Below are 18353 nucleotides of genomic sequence, written 5' to 3'. Positions count from 1 at the left end.
CAGAACACTGTGTGTGTGTGTATGTTTGTGTGTGCGCCCTCTCTGAACCTCCCAGCCACTGCTCTGCCCCACCCCAACCTGTTACAACCTCAGACACTCAGGCTCATTCCGCACTTCACGCAGATCCTGGTCAACACTCCCTGTATTCTCAGTCCCCTTTTCCTAGGAGCCAGCTGCTGGGCTGGGGCAGGGGAGGCCTCTTCCATTTCCCTCCCAGTCTATCTAGAAGCGGAGTTTGGGATCCCAGTGTGGAGCCTGAGTTGTCTGAATGTCCTGGAGGGCCATAGGAATCATTTGATGGTAAAGGCTTAGAATTTCTTTCTTTTTTTTTTTTTTTTTGACAGGCGGAGTGGACAGTGAGAGAGAGACAGAGAGAAAGGTCTTCCTTTGCCATTGGTTCACCCTCCAATGGCCTCCGCGGTTGGCGCGCTGCGGCCAGCGCACCGCGCTGATCCAATGGCAGGAGCCAGGTACTTCTCCTGGTCTCCCATGGGGTGCAGGACCCAAGCACTTGGGCCATCCTCCACTGCACTCCCTGGCCACAGCAGAGAGCTGGCCTGGAAGAGGGGCAACCGGGACAGAATCCGGTGCCCCGACCGGGACTAGAACCTGGTGTGCCGGCGCCGCAAGGCGGAGGATTAGCCTAGTGAGCCGCGGCACCGGCCGGAATTTCTTCTCTTACCTTTTTCTTAGTCTCTGACTTACCTGGGAAAGGGTGGTCAGTACAGAATGTTTGCCTTCTCTTTGGCTTTCTATCTAGTTCTTTCACTTTCTTTAGAACCCTGGCTATCAAAGGTCTGTTTTCTTTGCATTTGAAAATGAATTGATGTGGAGGACCATTCTGGGATTAAGTTTTGGAGAATCCCTTTCCTGCATCTTACTGTCTAAATTGCTAAAACAGTCTAGCCTATGCTTCCCACACCTTCTCCCCATTGCTTGCTTTGGATGGAGGAAGTCCCTGAGCGACAGGAGGGGGGCCCAGGTTCAGTTTGTTGGTTTCTAGTGGCAGAGCTACTTATTTTTATTCTTATGTTATTTGGGAAGGGTGCCTGGTTTTCCTGCAACTCTAGACATCTGGTTTCCTGGGGAGTAAAGACTGCCAGGTGGGGGAGTCTGTTTGCTGGGGAAGCCCTCTGAATACTGTGATATGGGATTCTTAGCTGGGCCTTGATAGTTTTCCTTCTTTTGCCTGTGGGATAAATGAGACGATGGTTTCCTCGCCTCCACTCCTGGTGTACCAGTAACAACCCCAGTTGTAATTCACTGGGGCAGGACTCTACTAAATTTCCTGGTCAGGTTCAAGATGCTGTACGTGGGAGAATGTCCGCACTTCATTCTGTTTAAAAGCTTTGAGAAGTGGACTTTTAGGAGCTTTTTGTGACTTGGAAATCTCTTCAGTACAGACAAAGGGAAGGATGTGCCAAGTGTAGAGAGACTGAGAAAAAGAATTGCTTGTATAGGATGCTTGAGGCTGATGTGCAACCTAATCTAAAAGGTAGTGGTCCCAACTGAATTACCGTGACCCTCTGTGGAGAGCTCGCTCCAAAGGCACGGCAGGGAATGACTACAGCTTCTTCCTTACTCCTGTGCAAGCCATAGTTGTGAGTCAAGACATACAGGCAACCGTGCTGGCTTTACTGCTCAGAAGGTGCTGCCTGATTTTGGAAGACAGCAGTGGTGAAAGCGTTGCCACCTTCTTGCTGGCACCGAGCTCAGACTGGATCAGGGACATTAACTTCAGACATGAACTTCTTGCTGGACAGAGATGGAAGAAAGATAGACAAAAGTAGTCTTTTTTTTTTTATTTTTTCTTTTCTTTTTTAAAAATGATCTCTGAGAACTGAAGGGTTTGCTTTCCATCTTCCTGCAAAACTTTAGTCGTGACTGTAGGGAGGTAGGGAACTGGACCATATGATACGAGGCAAATGAAAGCAACCTTGACACTTACCATTTTATTTCAGAGATGCAGAAAGAGGCCCAGGAGGGTAGCAGTAGAAAACAGGCTTCCCAGAGTGACAAGAGAGAACGTGTATGTTGAGCCTCTTTCTTCCACTTACCCAAAATATATGTATCCAGGGTCACCAGGGCCAAAGGATGTCACTAATGATTGGAAATTACCTGCATTCCAGCTCTTGAGTGTGTCCTAGACTCAATCTGTTTGCTTTTTTGGTGGAGACGCCTCTGAGTCTGTTGTTGGCTATAGCCGGATTCTAGAGTCAGGTTGGTCTCGTGGAATTTCTCCCTGTGTTTTGCTGATTCTCCCAATCTGGATTTGGTAAGGCTCTGAAGTATCACTCAGAAGGATCACGAGGGCAGCGGCTTTTGTCAGCAGTGTTCTCATTGAGTTTCCTTCCAAGAGTGTCCCCAGAGAGGGGTCCTTAGCTGTGTAATTCCCACTCCTCCCTATAGTTTAGAGTTCTAGACCCATGAATCTCAATCTGATTCCTTTTGCCTTCTCAGAGCCCCTCTAGTTGTGTGTGTCTGTGTGTGTGTGTGTGTGTGTCTGTCTGTCTGTCTGTGATAGTGGGGAAAGTAGTGTTGGGGTGAGAGCACTGTCATAAGTGTCCGGGAGATTCTCAAATGAGGGTAACACAAATTCACTTCCTGTATAAATATGTGTGTCATGTTTACACAAGTGTACACAAACACTGTTTACTAACCTTTCAGGTGATTACAAATTAACTAGCATTTATTGAGTACTGCTGTGTGCCAGGGATTCCACTAGATCCTTTCTCACAAGTGAAGTTATATATTCCACATAGCAGAAATGAGATGTAAGGTCTCCCCACCCCCAGTTTATAGTTGAGGAGACTGAAACCCAGAAGATAACATGGCTTGCATAGGTTTGTACATCTCATAAAAGCAGAGTGAGGATTTTGAACCCAAGGCTGTTTGCCTCGAAGTGCAGGGCTGTTTCCTTTGTACTTCATATGCTGTCATGAAGTCAGACAAGCGGAGAAGTGACACAGCTTCAGCAGGGTCGATGACACGTGTCTCAAAGCTGATTTCCTCTGAATGAAGCCCTTCTGCCCTGGGAGCTTTGAGTCTAAAAGAGAAGGTAAAAAAGTAGCTGTAACTAGAAAAATGCATCAAAACTTAATACTCTATAAAGGTGAGGTGTGTAGGACCTACGTGTGGAGTGTTATATGGATAAGGAAATAACAGTTTAAAGGGGAAAGAAAAGTTTATGGCAGGTATTTAAATGGAGGCACAGGAAGAACAAGGGGATAGAAAAATATTTGAAGAGTTAGGGACAAAGGAATGAGACCCAGATTGCTCCCCAGTCTAGCTGAAGAATTTATAAATCTATATAAACATAACACACATAAAGTAACATTTGGCAAATGCAAGCTAAGAACAGAGGCCAAGCTGAGTAAGTGCAGGAGGAATGAAGAGTAATGCAGGGATCACAAGTGGAGGTAGTGAGGGAAAGCTTCCTGGGAGGAGATGATTTTTTACCTGATTTTGAAAGGAGTCCAGGAAGACAAAAAGAGGAAGTGCCTGGGAAGGTTTCATGGCGAAGGGAAGACTTGAGGATGGCACCACTAACCAGTGTGTGTATGTATCTCCCTCTCCTTCCTTCCTCCTGTAGCTTGGAAGCTTGAAGTCTGGCTGTGGCCATGGGAGACACGGTAGTGGAGCCTGCCCCCCTGAAGCCGACTTCTGAGCCTACTCCTGGCCCGCCAGGAAGTAACGGGGGCTCCTTGCTAAGCGTCATCACGGAGGGGGTCGGGGAACTATCAGTGATTGACCCTGAGGTGGCCCAGAAGGCCTGCCAGGAGGTGCTGGAGAAAGTCAAGCTTTTGCATGGAGGCGTGGCCGTCTCTGGCAGAGGCACCCCGCTGGAGTTGGTCAATGGGGATGGTGTGGACAGTGAGATCCGTTGCCTAGATGATCCACCTGCTCAGATCAGGGAGGAGGAAGATGAAATGGGGGCCACTGTGGCCTCGGGCACAGCCAAAGGAGCAAGAAGGCGGCGGCAGAACAACTCAGCCAAACAGTCTTGGCTGCTGAGGCTGTTTGAGTCAAAACTGTTTGACATCTCCATGGCCATTTCATACCTGTATAACTCCAAGGAGCCTGGAGTGCAAGCCTACATCGGCAACCGGCTCTTCTGCTTTCGCAATGAGGATGTGGACTTCTATCTGCCCCAGTTGCTTAACATGTACATCCACATGGATGAGGACGTGGGTGATGCCATTAAGCCCTACATAGTCCACCGATGCCGGCAGAGCATTAACTTTTCCCTGCAGTGTGCCCTGTTGCTTGGGGCCTACTCTTCAGACATGCACATTTCCACTCAGCGACACTCCCGTGGGACCAAGCTACGGAAGCTGATCCTCTCAGATGAGCTGAAGCCAGCTCACCGAAAGAGGGAGCTGCCCTCCTTGAGCCCAGCCCCTGACACAGGACTGTCTCCCTCCAAAAGGACTCACCAGCGCTCTAAGTCAGATGCCACCGCCAGCATAAGTCTCAGCAACAACCTGAAGCGAACAGCCAGCAATCCTAAAGTGGAGAATGAGGATGAGGTAAAAACCTGGGGAGGGCCAGAGAGGAAGGCGGCAGAGGGCTGCATGGAGCCAGGATGTCGCACATAGGGTTACTGTGTCCTTTCTGTACCTCCCTCTGTCTCATTTCACTGGTAAAGGCACGGAATGTTAGAATGGAAAAACACCTGTAGAATCCACGTATTCCAACTGCGTCATTTTACAGAGGAAGGACTCAGAGACCCAAAGAGATAAAGTGACTTGCCGTGGGTCATATAGCCAGTGGCAAGGCTGATACCCCTGTGTCCAAAGTTGTTTTTGTTAAACTGCACTGCCGTTCCATTAACCACTTACTGAGAACCTTGGCTTGAGACTTGGGATAGCAGCCAGATTCAGAGCAGCAGCCATGGGGGAAGGAAAAGGGGCTATGGTCTCGTGTGTGCTGGGGAAAAAGATGTTAAATAGAATATGAGCTTCGTCCTCCTGGCCACTCCTCTTCATAATCCCTCTCCCCCACTCCCTGAAGATCCTGCCTTTTGCTTAAACAGGGTAAGAGGTATCTTCAGAACGCCCTCCTGCCTGCCTTGCCTTTGCGGGGAGATGTGCCTTGCTAGTAATCTTTCCAGTTCCTGTGGGAGACACACAAAGGACAGAGAGAAGTCATCTTGCTATATAGTGAAATCTAGTGCCTAGAGTATATCAAGGACCAGAAAACTGGGAAGAAGAGGAAGCTACAACAGTGGTTGAGAATAGCCCATGTGGAATGCAGAGCATGGGGGAGATGACCATATCACTAGGTTATACCCACCTTCCACTCCACATCTGGACAGACAGCAGGGAAAGCTGCCCAGTGGATAACCACGTTCAGTGACCTGGTGTCCCATCCAGACAATAGTGCCCCAGTCCTTCCCTCTGACTCACCATTGGCCAGCCTCCCGTCCTGGCTGCCAGCCCAGCCTAGGAAAAAAAAAGGGAGGAAAAAAAGGAATTTGCACTGCTAGAGAATGTGTATAGCCATGGTGCTGGCATCTGCCTTTGTAGGGCACATAGCCCACCCACTGTTTTGATACAATGGTACATCTTTTAAGGAGAGAGAGATCAGAGTGACAAGGGGAGACTACAGAGCCTGCCCTCTCTGGAATCTGTGTACTTTATTCTGATAACTTAATAATGAGAAAGCTAAAAGCACCAACATGTTATTGAGCACTTATTATGTGCCAGGCATTGTACTAAGTACTTTACATTTAACCCTCACAACAAACATAAGAGACAGGTATTATTTTATCAGTGAGGAAAAGGAGGCTTAACAAGGCCAGGTGATTTGCCCGTGGCTCTCAGCTAGTGGTGAGTGTGAGCCCAGGGCCCAGACCCACAGCCGGTGCTGGAATCATTCAGCTGGGCTGCCTGGGTGGTGCTGAGGCATCTGCTTCCCTGGGTCCCCAGCCGGCACAAGTCTCTGGGGAAGAACAGCCCAGCTGTGGCCATCTAAGCATCCCCATCTGTCCTCTGGAAAAGCCCAAGCTTTTCTCAGAACTGGGGCAGACCATTTTCATTTTCTTTTTGGTTTTTGTTTGTTTTGTTTTGTTTTAAGATTTATTTATTTATTTATTTGAAAGGCAGAGCCACAGAGAGGCAGAGAGAGAGAGGTCTTCCATCCGCTGGTTCACTCCCCAGATGGCCACAATGGCTGCAGCTGTGCCAATTTGAAGCCAGGAGCCAGGAACTTCCTCTGGGTCTCCCACGTGGGTGCAGGGGCCCAAGGACTTGGGCCATCTTCTGCTGCTTTCCCAGGCCATAGCAGAGAGCTGGATCAGATAAGGTGCAGCTGGGTCTCACACTGGCACCCATATGGGATTCCGGCACTGTAGGCTACAGCTTTACCCACTAAGCCACGGTGCCAGCCCCCATTTTCTTTTTGAACTTGGCAGCAGAGCCCAGGGTCATGAAGGGAAGTTGTTGCAGAGCAAGAATGATCCAGATTCTGCTGGATCTGAGATAAGAAAGGTTTGAGAGCTACCTCATCTTGGGGCAAGCCTATAGCAGTACTAGTGTGCACAGCTAGAAGTGAATTCCTTGGTGCCTCTTGTCAGGCTTGGCTTTTCTCTGTCCATTTTGTGGTCCTCATCTTGGGACCAGAAAAGCTGAGGCCTCGGGGCTTTTCTTACTCTGTATTGGTCCCTGGCCCCTCTTCCGTGCATCTGACTTCTGCTCCCACAGGAGATTTTGGAGGACACTGTATTCTGTAAGTGCTCAAAGCCCTCTAGGGGAGGTTCTTCCCAGCTGAACTCCTTATCTTGAGTCACTAGATCCTGGAAAGGAAGAAGATACCATGGCCTCAGGCATTCCTAGGTTATCTGATGCTCCCAAAATGAGATACCTGAACCCACTCTGGCTCCTCAGAAAACAGAGAGAGAGAGAGAGAGAAACATAAATACATATATGCACAACACTAGATTTCTAAGCATTGGAGTCTGCTGCCCAAGGGTCTCTCACATCCCCTTTGGCGTTTTGAGGGTACATCTATGAAAGCCTGTGTCCCCAAATACCAAGACACTTGGTTTTCCTTCTTGTCCTCACTCACTTTCCCTTATCCTGCAGCCTTCATTCACCCCACAAATACTGATCTTGTACAACATGCAGAGCCCTATTGGAGAGGCAGTGGAGGAATGAAGACAAAATGCCGTCTTTCCCTTTAAGCACTGAAAGACATGGAAACCCCAGGGTCTAGGGAGCCGTTTAGCTTGTGACTCTCCTGAAAAGTTGTTTCGCACCTATGAGCAGGAAGTACGAGCATTATTAAAGCAATGCACACAGGTTCCTGGGGCCCTGCAGAGGCACTGTATGAGAATGTCTGGGTGGGCCTGGACGCTCTGCTCCCAATCTCTTCCTTTCCTTTTAGGTTCTGAGCTTAATTCTCTGCTCCTACCACCCATAGAGGAGCTCCAGAAGAGGCCCAGGGGCTATTTGTGTCGCTCTCCTCTTGCCTGGGGTCTCCCTACAGAGTTCGTCTGCCCAAACCTCACAGTTTCCGTTTCCTTTTCAGGAGGAATCCTTTACACTCTTCCCCCACAATAGAGGGCTCTGATACTGATTCCTCCCATCTGCCACCATTCCTCCCCACTCCACAGCCAACCCCCTTCAAAGCAGTTTTTATCAGTCCAGTTTCTTTTCCACTTGTGACCAAATGGTACATATTTTGGCGTAGGGTGAGGGTGAAGGAGCTGGGAGTGATTTATGTACCACTCCTGCCCCTTGTAATGACACTCCTAGAAGATCAGCTTTGTCTTTTCAGAATGGCAACCTTTGTACAGAGAAATCTGTTGTATGTCACCCCGGAATCCCCAGTGGGCTTTGCGGCCTGATACTGTGTGATGTCAGCTTTTTGGCCTCAGCTTTACTCCCTGGAGCTGACTCAGTGTGAGTGAGTCAAGCCCAGAGAGTAGGAGGAGAGGAGCAGGTCATGATACACCTCCCTTCCCCCAAGGCTGTAAATGCGTCCAACAGGACCTGTCTGTGAGAGAAGCAGCTGGAGTGTTGCTCATGGATCCAGTATCCTGCCGGCTGTCACTTCCTTAACCAGCTCATGTGTAGAAATTGAGCCACTAATTTATAATCGACTCGGGTGTGCTTGCTGCCTTAGCTTTCCTTCCTACTTCTCTCTGAAGTGGAAGAGTTATTCTTGTGGGAGAATGTTTCCTAGGGTGGCTTCTCCCTCAGTGTGCCTTCTCCCTAGGTTCTTCGAGCTAAGACCTGACAATAGGACCCGAAGCTAGGCTAGAACTTAAATTGTGGCACTGAGTGAAGCAGATGCCTGCGATGCCGATTGCACAGAAGCAGCTCAGTGAGCACTGCCCTCCCGCCCAGGAGTTCTCGGGACTTTGCCTCGAGTCCAGGCCCTTCCCCTCCTGTAGATGTGTGCCTGCGGGCTGCCTGCTCCCCTTGGACAGAGCCCAGGAGGAGCCCTGGGCATGAGCTCTGCTGCAGAGCTGCTGAATGAGAGTTTGAGGACCATCTCTCTTCCCTCTTGCTCAGGGACACCGGTAAGGAATAGGGTGATGTTTAGATAAATCCCGTGGGCTAGGAATAGGACAGCTGCTACCCTGCTTGTCAGCTTTGTCCGTGGAATTTAGCCAAAACCTAACTTCCCAGCTGATGTCAAAAAATTGTAATACGTTGAGTATCATATGAAATAGCCTGATAAGAAGCCTAAGGAAGTTTGCTCAGTGTGAAATCATCAGCGTACCCTTGACTCCCACCAGCACCCAGCCCAGAGGTTTCAAGTTCATAGACTCCGTCATGCAGGTTCAAGGTCGGGATAATGAGGCTGAATATACTTGCCACTGGAAGTTTAGCTCTTCTTCCTCCCTGAGGTTCCAAGAAGCTGGAGGAACATGAGGGTTCCAGTATGGGGGCCATGCCACTTATTAAATCCAGTCCCTCTGTGGTGGTCCCCCCGGAGAAGGGTTTGACAGGGAACATACAAGTAGGTAGATGAAGGGAAATAGCAGGGACACTTGGCAGTGTAGAGTTACCACCTTAGGGTCCTAACTTTAGGCTTTTGTCCTAGAATGAAAATTCACTTAGGAGAGAGTAGAATGGAATAAAGTGAAAAGCAAAGGCTGCCTTGTCCCTGAAATCCTTCTGGACCTCGAAGCCTGAGCTGGCCCTCCTACCTCCCCAAGAAGTGTCAAGAATCTGGACAAGTTAGCATTTCTGGATTGACTTTCTTTCATTAACACAAGAAGGTAGAGCTACAAAGAGAAGCAGTTATGATCCACGTTGGAGCTAAATTCTCTGCCTTTGTCTCTCTTTCCCCCTCCCTCCCTGCCCCCTCCTTTTCCCCTGTCCTCCGGCCCTTTCCCAGGCGCTCTCCTCCAGCACCGAGAGTATTGATAATTCATTCAGTTCCGTAAGTGGGGCCAGGCTGGGACGGGGTGGCAGGCTCCCCCCATGGCCGCATTTCCTCTCCGTCCCCAGGCCAAGGTTAGAGTTAAAAGGCCCCTTTTCTTCCAGGGAGACCAGCTTCTTCCTCGCAGGCATCACCCTGAGCTTTGCTGCCCACGCCCTGTACCCAGGTTGAGACAGCCGGGCTGCAGTGCCACTCTGCCCCCAGCTCCTGGTCCCGGGAGCAAACACCTGGGAAAGAGGTAGAATTTACTCCTGGATTACAGTCCAAGACTGCATGGCAGAAGCCCCCAGGGTCCTGTTTCTGCCACCCAGAATCCTTTCCCCATGGCTCATGCTATCAGACCATCAAACATTTATTCAGAGACTTCGAGATGCTAGGCCCTGTGCTGGGTGAGCCGAGTCCGAAAGCCTTAAGGAAAGTGTTACATTCCCACAGCTGATGTCTTTTTTAACTTCAACCGCGTTTCTTCCAGGTCTGAGTTCTCGCTTTTTCCCCAGCTCACTGCCCAGGATGTCCCTTAATCCCCATTCTCCTTTCTTGTTCCCTCTGGACTAACCCCTGACCCTGTGGTCCCCAGGGTCTCAGACCTTGTTACTGGGCAAAGACGTGAGAGGAAATGCTGGACCCTCTGGGAGTTTGGATGACTTTTTTACTTTTGATTTTTGATTTGCCTATTTAATCAGTTTTCTGTGTTCTGTGCTGATCCCCATTTCAATCATGATTCCTGTCTCCTCCCATGTGGCAGAGCCTCTCTCTCAAGGCCTAGGGTCACATTTCCCACGTGTCCGTGTAACCGAGGGGTCCAAATACTGCTTCGAGGATGGAAAGGCATTCGGCCTTTTGGCTAAGATCAAGGGTGGAATTCAGCCTTTTCTAGTCTGAGATGACGATGAATTGGTTGCGCCGAGGGCCCTTGGGACAGCACTGTTTGCCACTTGAATGGATGGATCAGGGAATCAGGATGAAAAAGCAATGAGTCTTCAAATTTCTTCTTTTCTTTCTCTGCTGGGTCCCCAGGATATTTCCAGGGACCATAACAGCCCAACGATACTGTCTTCCTTTTCTTTACCTCTTTTCTACCCTTGCCCCCTAAAGCCTTGGTGACTGAAACAGATACCCTGTTTCATTCGTTGTGGCTGCTCTGAGCCAGCCCCCTGTGGGGTGGAGGCCGAGAGATGAGCTGTTTCTTTGAATCCTGGCTCTGCTGCACATGCAGAGGCATAGCTGGTACTGCCTAGGTTCCAAAAAGAAGCTCTTTTCTTTGCAGTGTGAGAGATTGAGGGTAGAAATTTCCAGTCAGGAAACTAAGCATGACACATACAGAAAGGGAGAGGAAAGCCTGGTGAGTGAAACATTATTTCTATAAGAGGAGGAGGTGCTGTTCTTACGGAGCAGAGCGGAGGGGAGGGTGGGTGGAGAGCTGGCAGCTATCTTGATAAGATGTCCCTTACGGTAGGACTTAGACTAGGAAAAGAGCCCTTCTTCTTGTCTGTCTTCCCCCAGTCCAGCTTTATGCCCCAGACTAATGTGCCCTTCGTGAGGGTGACTGAGGTGCCCAGGGTGAGGAGCCAAACCCAGAGCAGGGAACTAAGATGGGGAGCCTGGTCGCTGAGCACGGGAGAAGAGGACCCGAGGGGAAGCCACTGCAAGAGAGGCCTTCAGGGCCATCAGCGAGGACTAGAAGGAGCCACTGCTTCCTCCAGGCACTGACACAGCTCCCTTCTTCCACCTACTTTCTCTTTCCCTGCTGTTTGTTCCCTCATTGGTGCCTGCTTTGCTCCTCCTCTGCATGTGCATGGATCCTCGGAACGAGATTGTGGGGTGGACCAGGGGATGCCATGGAAGCAAGCGAAGTCGTTGGATGAATAGCATCTTCCTTCCTTGAAAAGGAAATACTGACTTGGAGCTCCCTTCCCTAGCTTGTGGGCCCTGGCAGAAATCCAGCCTGAGGATCCAGCCGGGAAGAGGGACGGCCCTGTTCTTGAGCTGGGTGAAGCACTTCAGCTGTAAGCAGCTCTTCTCTGGGGCCCTGGCTGACTTCTCCGGAAGTCGTCCCCTGCCCATTCTGAATCCTTGGGACAGTCCTTGAGGATCTCAAGTCCAAGAGCAGAGTGGAGCATTCCAGCGATCTGGACTCAGAGCCCCTCACCTTGAGAAATAGCCTGTAGATGAGGAATGTGCTGACTATCATAATTCAAGCCGAGCGGGTAGGGCGGAATCACCCACTAGGGCAAAAGGCAGCTCCTGCCCGAGTTCTCTGGCACTAGGGTCCCTGGCCTCCCTGGCTAGGAGTGATTGAGTAGGTGGGTCACTTTTGTCTGTGGTTTTTTTCACCATCTCTTGTTTTACTCCAACCTTCTACAGCCGGTCCGACTGGCTCCTGAGAGAGAATTCATTAAATCCCTGATGGCAATTGGCAAGCGACTGGCCACACTCCCCACCAAAGAGCAGAAAACACAGCGGCTAATCTCAGAACTCTCCCTACTCAACCATAAGCTCCCTGCTCGAGTCTGGCTGCCGACTGCTGGCTTTGACCACCACGTGGTCCGCGTGCCCCACACACAGGCTGTTGTCCTCAACTCCAAGGACAAGGTAGGTGGGCCGCAGCCCAAACCCTGCCCCTGTCCTGCTTGTGTTCGCATGACTGTTGAGGGTTTGTGTATACGCCCAGCCTGCGATACATCCACCAACGTCCCAGACTCCCTTCAGGGTTCGTCTGGCCCTCCCTCAGTGCTGTTGTATTTCTGAGAGCCTTCCTTTCCTGTCCCCTTCTTGGACTGTTTTCTCTAATCTCTTGAGCATGCCTCCTGCAGTGGCTTAAGAGAATTGCTCTCCACCCTTTCCTTAAAGTCACTGTGGTAGCTCTTCTCCAGCCCTGCTCTACCTTTTAGGCTTCTCAGGCCTGGCAACCATGAGGGTAAAGGAACACTTTGTTTCTAAGACCATCTCTGGTCAGAGTGGGCAGAAAGGCGGAGAGGAGGATGCCCAATTCATGCTGGAGAAAATTAGCTGAATTTATCTGCTAGCTGGAATGAGGATGCATGGCCCAGGGTTCTCTTCCAGAGGAAGTACCGAAGGTTAGAATCCTTGCTGGGTCAGTGCCAGGTTTTGTTCCAGTCTTTCTGTCTGCAGAAGCAGCTCCCTGAATTGTGTCTTTAGGACACAATTAGCCCACAGAAGCTTCCAGGCCTCTCATACAGGCTGTGATTGATAGACTGGAATAGTTTTGCCAAAATGCATCTTCTGTACATTTTAAAGCTCAGCTGAAACTTTTTTTTTTTAAGGTTTATTTATTTTATTTGAAAGGCAGTTACAGAGAGAGAGGGGGCCAGAGAAAGATCTTCCATATTCTGGTTTACTCCCCAAATGGCCATAATGACCAAGGCTGGGCCAGGCTGAAGCCAGGAGCTTCTTCCAGGTTTCCCATGTGGGGTGCAGGGGCCCAAGCACCAGTCCATCTTCTACTGCTTTCCCAGGCACATTTGCAGGGAGCTGGATCAGAAGTGGAGCAGGGGCTGACACTGTGGCATAGCCAGTAAAGCCACTACCTACAGTGCCAGCATCCCTTGTGGGCACCAGTAGGAGTCCCAGCTGTTCCACTTCCCATCCAGCTCTCTGCTATGGCCTGGGAAAGCAGTAGAGGATGGCCCAAGTTCTTGGGCCCCTGCACCCACATGGGAGGTCTGGAGAAGCTCCTGGGTCCTGGCTTCAGATCAGTGCAGCTCCGGCTGTTGCAGCCAGTTGGGGAGTGAACCTGTGGATGATGGAAGACCTCTCTCACTCTCTCTCCCTCGCCCCCCGCCTCTGCCTCTCTATAACTCTGCCTTTCAAATAAATAAATAAATCTTTTTTTTTTTTTTTTAAAGTGGAGCAGCCCAGAATTGAACTGGCACCCATATGGGATGCCAGCATTGCAGGTGGCAGCTTAATCCACTACACCACAGCACCAGCCATCAGCTGAAACATTTTAAAGATTTGTGTACTCGTCTCTGGCCATTGTGGCCAATTAGGGAGTGAACCAGCAGATGGGAGACCTCTCTCTCTCTCTGTGTAACTCTGACTTTCAAATAAATAAATAAATCTTAGGCCGGTGCCGCAGCTCAATAGGCTAATCCTCCGCCTGTGGCACTGGTACACCGGGTTCTAGTCCCGGTTGGGGCGCTGGATTCTGTCCCAGTTGCTCCTCTTCCAGTCCAGCTCTCTGCTGTGGCCCGGGAGTGCAGTGGAGGATAGCCCAAGTCCTTGGGCCCTGCACCCGCATGGGAGACCAGGAGAAGCACCTGGCTCCTGGCTTCGGATCAGCGAGATGCGCCGGCCGCAGCAGCCACTTGGGGAGTGAACCAACAGCAAAGGAAGACCTTTCTCTCTGTCTCTCTCTCTCACTGTCCACTCTGCCTGTAAAAATAAATAAATAAATCTTTAAAAAAAATATTTGTGTGCTCTATTACCCAAATTCTTAAAAAATGAAAACAAAATTATTTTATTTGAAAGGCAGAGTTACAGAGAGAGAAAAAGAGAGAGACAGAGAGGGATCTTCCATCTGCTGGTTCACTCCCTAAATGGCTGTCATAGCCAGCACTCAGTCAAGCCAAAGCCAGGAGGCAGGAGCTTCATTCAGTTCTCCCACTTAAGTGGCAGGGGCCTAAGCACTTGGGACACCTTCTACTGCTTTCCCAGGCACATCACCAGGCAGCTGGATCGGAAGTGGAGCAGCCAGGACTCAAACCAGCGCCCACATGGGATGCTGAAGTCGCAGATAGTACCTTTACCTGCTACTCCACAATGCTTGGTCCTACCCAAATTCTTTATGTAGGTGATCGTAGGACAACTTCCTCCTGCCCTAGATATGTTTATGGACAATACCAGGGAACCTGTGGATGAGGGTTGGAACTTGCATCAGGAGGAACTGTGTTAAGAGTTGAGATTTTGGGGTTAGTGGTGGCTCCAGCCTTGCAAGCACTGTTCTCACTTTTCCCCTCAGGCTCCTTACCTGATCTATGTGGAAGTCCTCGAATGTGAAAACTTCGACACCACCAGTGTTCCTGCCCGGATCCCAGAGAACCGAATTCGGAGCACTCGGTCTGTGGAGAACCTGCCCGAGTGTGGTATCACCCATGAGCAGCGGGCTGGCAGCTTCAGCACTGTGCCCAACTATGACAACGATGACGAGGCTTGGTCAGTGGACGACATAGGCGAGCTGCAAGTGGAGGTGAGGGAGCCCCGAAGAGGTGATGGTGGAGCACAGCACGCATTCCCCAAGAGCTTTCAGTAACCATGAGGCGAGGTCACACACCCCAGCAGGGGGAGGCGAGTGCCAAAATGACCGGTGTAGGTAAGCAGGGGATGAGAGGGGAAAGCTCGCAGCAGCGCTGTTCCGGAATAGACTCCGGTGGAGCTTGTTCTTCTGCAGAAGGAATTTAGGTGAAATGTAAGGAGGAACTTCTGGGTCCAGAGGAATGAGCGAAATGCAATGAAGATTTTTATTGAATCCTTGCTACACAGAGTTGTCTTACAGTAGCTGGGAGTGGTAAGTCATTCAGTCCGTCATTCAGGAAATAATTATTGAGGACCTTCTATGCCAACCTGAGTGCCGTGTGCTTGTGAAGAAGACGAGGCCCCAGCCTGCTAGGAGGTTGTGCTCCGATAGGAAAGAGAGTAAGACTGGGAAGTAGGTAGCTGTGGTAGGGTGTGATCCAGGTTGTGGTGAGAAAGACAGCGATGTGGGAGCACCAAAGAGTGGGGGTAGTGCCTATTACACACCGGGGCGGGTGTCATGAAAAATTTCGCGGAGGATCTGATCTCTTGCTGGAACCTGAAATGTGTAGAAATTATCCAAAGACTTGAAAACAAGAGGTAGGCCCATTATAAAAGCTGAAAGAAACTTTGTGTGGCTGTGATATGTGAATGTGAAGCAAGAAGTGGCGAAGGAGGAGGCTGCAGAGGCTGACCCGGGCCAGGCTGGAGCTTGAACTTCATTCTGAGGTTATGGGGGCCAGAGCAAGATTTTTTTTTTTTTAAGATTTATTTATTTATTTATTCAAAAGGCATGTTACAGAGAGAGGGAGAGGCAGAGAGAGAGGGAGAGAGAGAGATCCTGCATCCACTGGTTCACTCCCCAAATGATTACAACAGCCAGGGCTGGGCCAGGCTGGAGCCAGGAGCCAGTAGCTTCTTCCAAGTCTCCCACATGGGTAACAGAGGCCCAAGGACTTGGGCCATCTTCCACTGGTTTCTCAGGGCATTAGCAGAGAGCTGGATGGGAAGTGGAGCAGCCGGGACGTGAACTAGTGCTCATATGAGATGGCAGCACTGTAGGTTAACCCACCGCACCACAGTGCTGGCCCCCAGACCAAGACTTTATGGAAGGTCATTAACACAACCAGATTTTACTTTGTGAAAAGGCAGAATCTCAGGGCAGTGTTGGCGCAGCAGGTTAAGCCACTGCCTATGGCACCAGCATCCCATATGAGTGCCCGTTCTAGTCCCAGTTGCTTCGCTTCCAATCCAGCTCTTTGCTAATGCTCCTGGGAAGGCAACGGAAGATGATCCAGGTGCTTGGGCCCTAATCATTTGGAGACCCAGATAAAGTGCCTGGCTCCTAGCTTCTATCTGGCTCAGCCCCAGCCATTAAGGCCATCTGCAGAGTGAACCAGCAGATGGAGAATCTCTCTGTCTCTCTCGCTTTGCCTTTCAAAGAAATAGATAAATGTCTTAAAAAAAAAAGAAAGGCAAAATTTGTCTTTGAGCTTACAGTCCAATGATTAGACACAGACATTTAAAGAGAAAGAAAAAAATTGCTTACCTGGCAGGGGAGACACCATGATCAAGCAGGTGGTTTTCCCAGGGCGAGGCTCTCCCATTGCACTGCGGGAGTGCTGACCCCTGCGATTTCCCCAAATGTGGGAAATTTGACTGCAGAATTTGTGGTAGTGGGGGACTGTGTGCGCGCTCTCCCCTCATACAAATGGTATGAGGGCAAAATGAAATGGTCTCCTACACAGCAAGACAGGAAGGAGAGAAGGAACTTGATATGGGCCTTGGGGTCTGCTAAAATATTTCAGAGTTGGGAATGGGGAGAGAAGAGTGGAGAAATGACCAGAGGAGACTAGTCTTGGAGAATGCTCTGAACGCCAGGGAAGGACGGAGCTGTCAGTATGAGCCTGAAAATTCAGGTGTCTGTGGTGGTCTGAGAACTTACTGACAATTTAGACTTCAGAGTTCATTCCCAGTCCTTCTAATCCTCACTGGTGGTGGGACCTGGAAAGCTTCATTTTATCAAACACCCCTAGGTAATTCTGATGCAGATAAATCCACACCTTGAGAAATACTGCCATGGGGTCTATGTGAGTACCAGGCACTTTGGGATCCAAGTGGTTGGGAGGGTTTGTAACCAAGGGCAGCTTTTTGAGGCTTTATCTTATTTTAAGAGTTATTTATTTATTTGCAAGGCATAGTGATAAGGGGAGAGAGGAAGAGAGAGCGAGAGAGCAAGCACTGCTATCCACTGGTTCACTCCTCAGATGGCCATCACAGCTGGGGCTAGACCAGGCAGAAGCCAGAAGGCAGGGACTCCATCCGGGTCTCCCATATGAACAGCAGGAACTCAAGTACTGCTGCTTCCCAGGCACATCACAGGAAGCCAGGTTGGAAGCCGGGTAGTAAGGACTTGACCCAGCACTCCAGTGTGGAATGGAGGCATCGCAGTTGGCTTACCCTGCTGCACCACAACGCCCAGGGGAGGCTGTTTGAATCCAAGTCTGTTTGAATCCAATGGAGGGGAGAATATGCCACGGGCATGGCAAGCCAGCGCTTCTGACCAGCACTCCCTGCTCTTCCCAGCTCCCTGAAGTGCACACCAACAGCTGTGACAACATCTCCCAGTTCTCTGTGGACAGCATCACCAGCCAGGAGAGCAAGGAGCCTGTGTTCATTGCAGCAGGGGACATCCGGTATGGCCAGATCCCCGCATCTTGCATCCGTCTTTCAGGCACTGCCTGTCTCTTTGTCCCCTTTCTCTCTGTCTTAACCATTGGTTGTAGGCTGTGTCTTTCCCTTTTCTCTCCTTACTCTGTCCTTGTCCTTGTCACCAAATTTGAGTCAGTGAAGATGCAGATTGAGAAGTTACTTGGTCTACCACAGAAGGAAAATAAAATTTAAAAGGGCTCAGATGAATAAAAGCATTAGAAGAAGGAATTCAGTATTTCTTGAAGTAGAATCTGGGGCCGGTGCCGTGGCTCAATAGGCTAATCCTCTGCCTTGCGGCGCCGGCACACCGGGTTCTAGTCCCAGTCGGGGCACTGGATTCTGTCCTGGTTGCCCCTCCTCCAGGCCAGCTCTCTGCTGTGGCCAGGGAGTGCAGTGGAGGATGGCCCAAGTGCTTGGGCCCTGCACCCGCATGGGAGACCAGGAGAAGCACGTGGCTCCTGGCTTCGGATCAGCGCGGTGCGCTGGCTGCAGTGCACCGGCCGCGGCAGCCATTGGAGGGTGAACCAACGGCAGAGGAAGACCTTTCTTTCTGTCTCTCTGTCTCTCTGTCTCTCTCTCTCACTGTCCACTCCGCCTATCAAAAAAAAAAAAAAAAGTAGAATCTCAAAGTAATATGTATTGGAATCAAAGAGGAGGCAGGAGACCTCAAAAATGCAGATTCCAGGCTCACATCTCATTATGAATCAATCTTGGTAGAGGAATGGGTAGGCCTGCTAATCTGCATTTCTTAAAAAAATTTTATTTATTTATTTGAAAGGCAGAGCAACAGAGAAGGATGGAGAAATAGCTTCCATCTGCTGATTCACTGCCCAAATGCTCATGACAACCAGAGTCAGGAGTTCATCCAGGTCTCCCGTGTATGGTAGCAGGGGCCCAAGTACTCGGGCTGTCTCACCTGCTGCCTTCCAGCCACATTAGCAGGGTGTTGCCTGGGAAACGCAGAGGAGCCAGGAACTGGAGCCAGCACTCAA

The 18353-nt window shown here is 50.2% G+C and overlaps 1 protein-coding gene and 1 non-coding gene across 4 annotated transcripts in view; both read left to right on the top strand.

Annotated features, from left to right (window-relative positions):
- The window catches only part of PI4KB (phosphatidylinositol 4-kinase beta), a 33395-nt gene that overhangs the window by 4847 nt on the left and 10195 nt on the right, over positions 1-18353 (top strand). The window contains exons 2-6 of one of the 3 annotated variants that reach the window (XM_062192244.1): positions 3593-4529; positions 9352-9396; positions 11761-11988; positions 14378-14605; positions 17236-17345. In XM_062192244.1, the coding sequence (XP_062048228.1) occupies positions 3621-4529; positions 9352-9396; positions 11761-11988; positions 14378-14605; positions 17236-17345 (1520 nt within the window). In that variant the 5' untranslated portion in view covers positions 3593-3620. The remainder of the gene's footprint in view (positions 1-3592; positions 4530-9351; positions 9397-11760; positions 11989-14377; positions 14606-17235; positions 17346-18353) is intronic. The other 2 variants (XM_062192245.1, XM_062192246.1) reach the window with 2 other exon arrangements.
- LOC133761372 (U1 spliceosomal RNA) lies at positions 16191-16354 on the top strand. Its single transcript, XR_009866169.1, has one exon. It is a non-coding gene; the product is annotated as a U1 spliceosomal RNA (small nuclear RNA).

The sequence above is a fragment of the Lepus europaeus genome, chromosome 5, assembly GCF_033115175.1.
Source record: "Lepus europaeus isolate LE1 chromosome 5, mLepTim1.pri, whole genome shotgun sequence".
Taxonomy (NCBI): Eukaryota; Metazoa; Chordata; class Mammalia; order Lagomorpha; family Leporidae; genus Lepus; species Lepus europaeus.
This window is presented reverse-complemented; position numbering and strand designations above follow the sequence as displayed.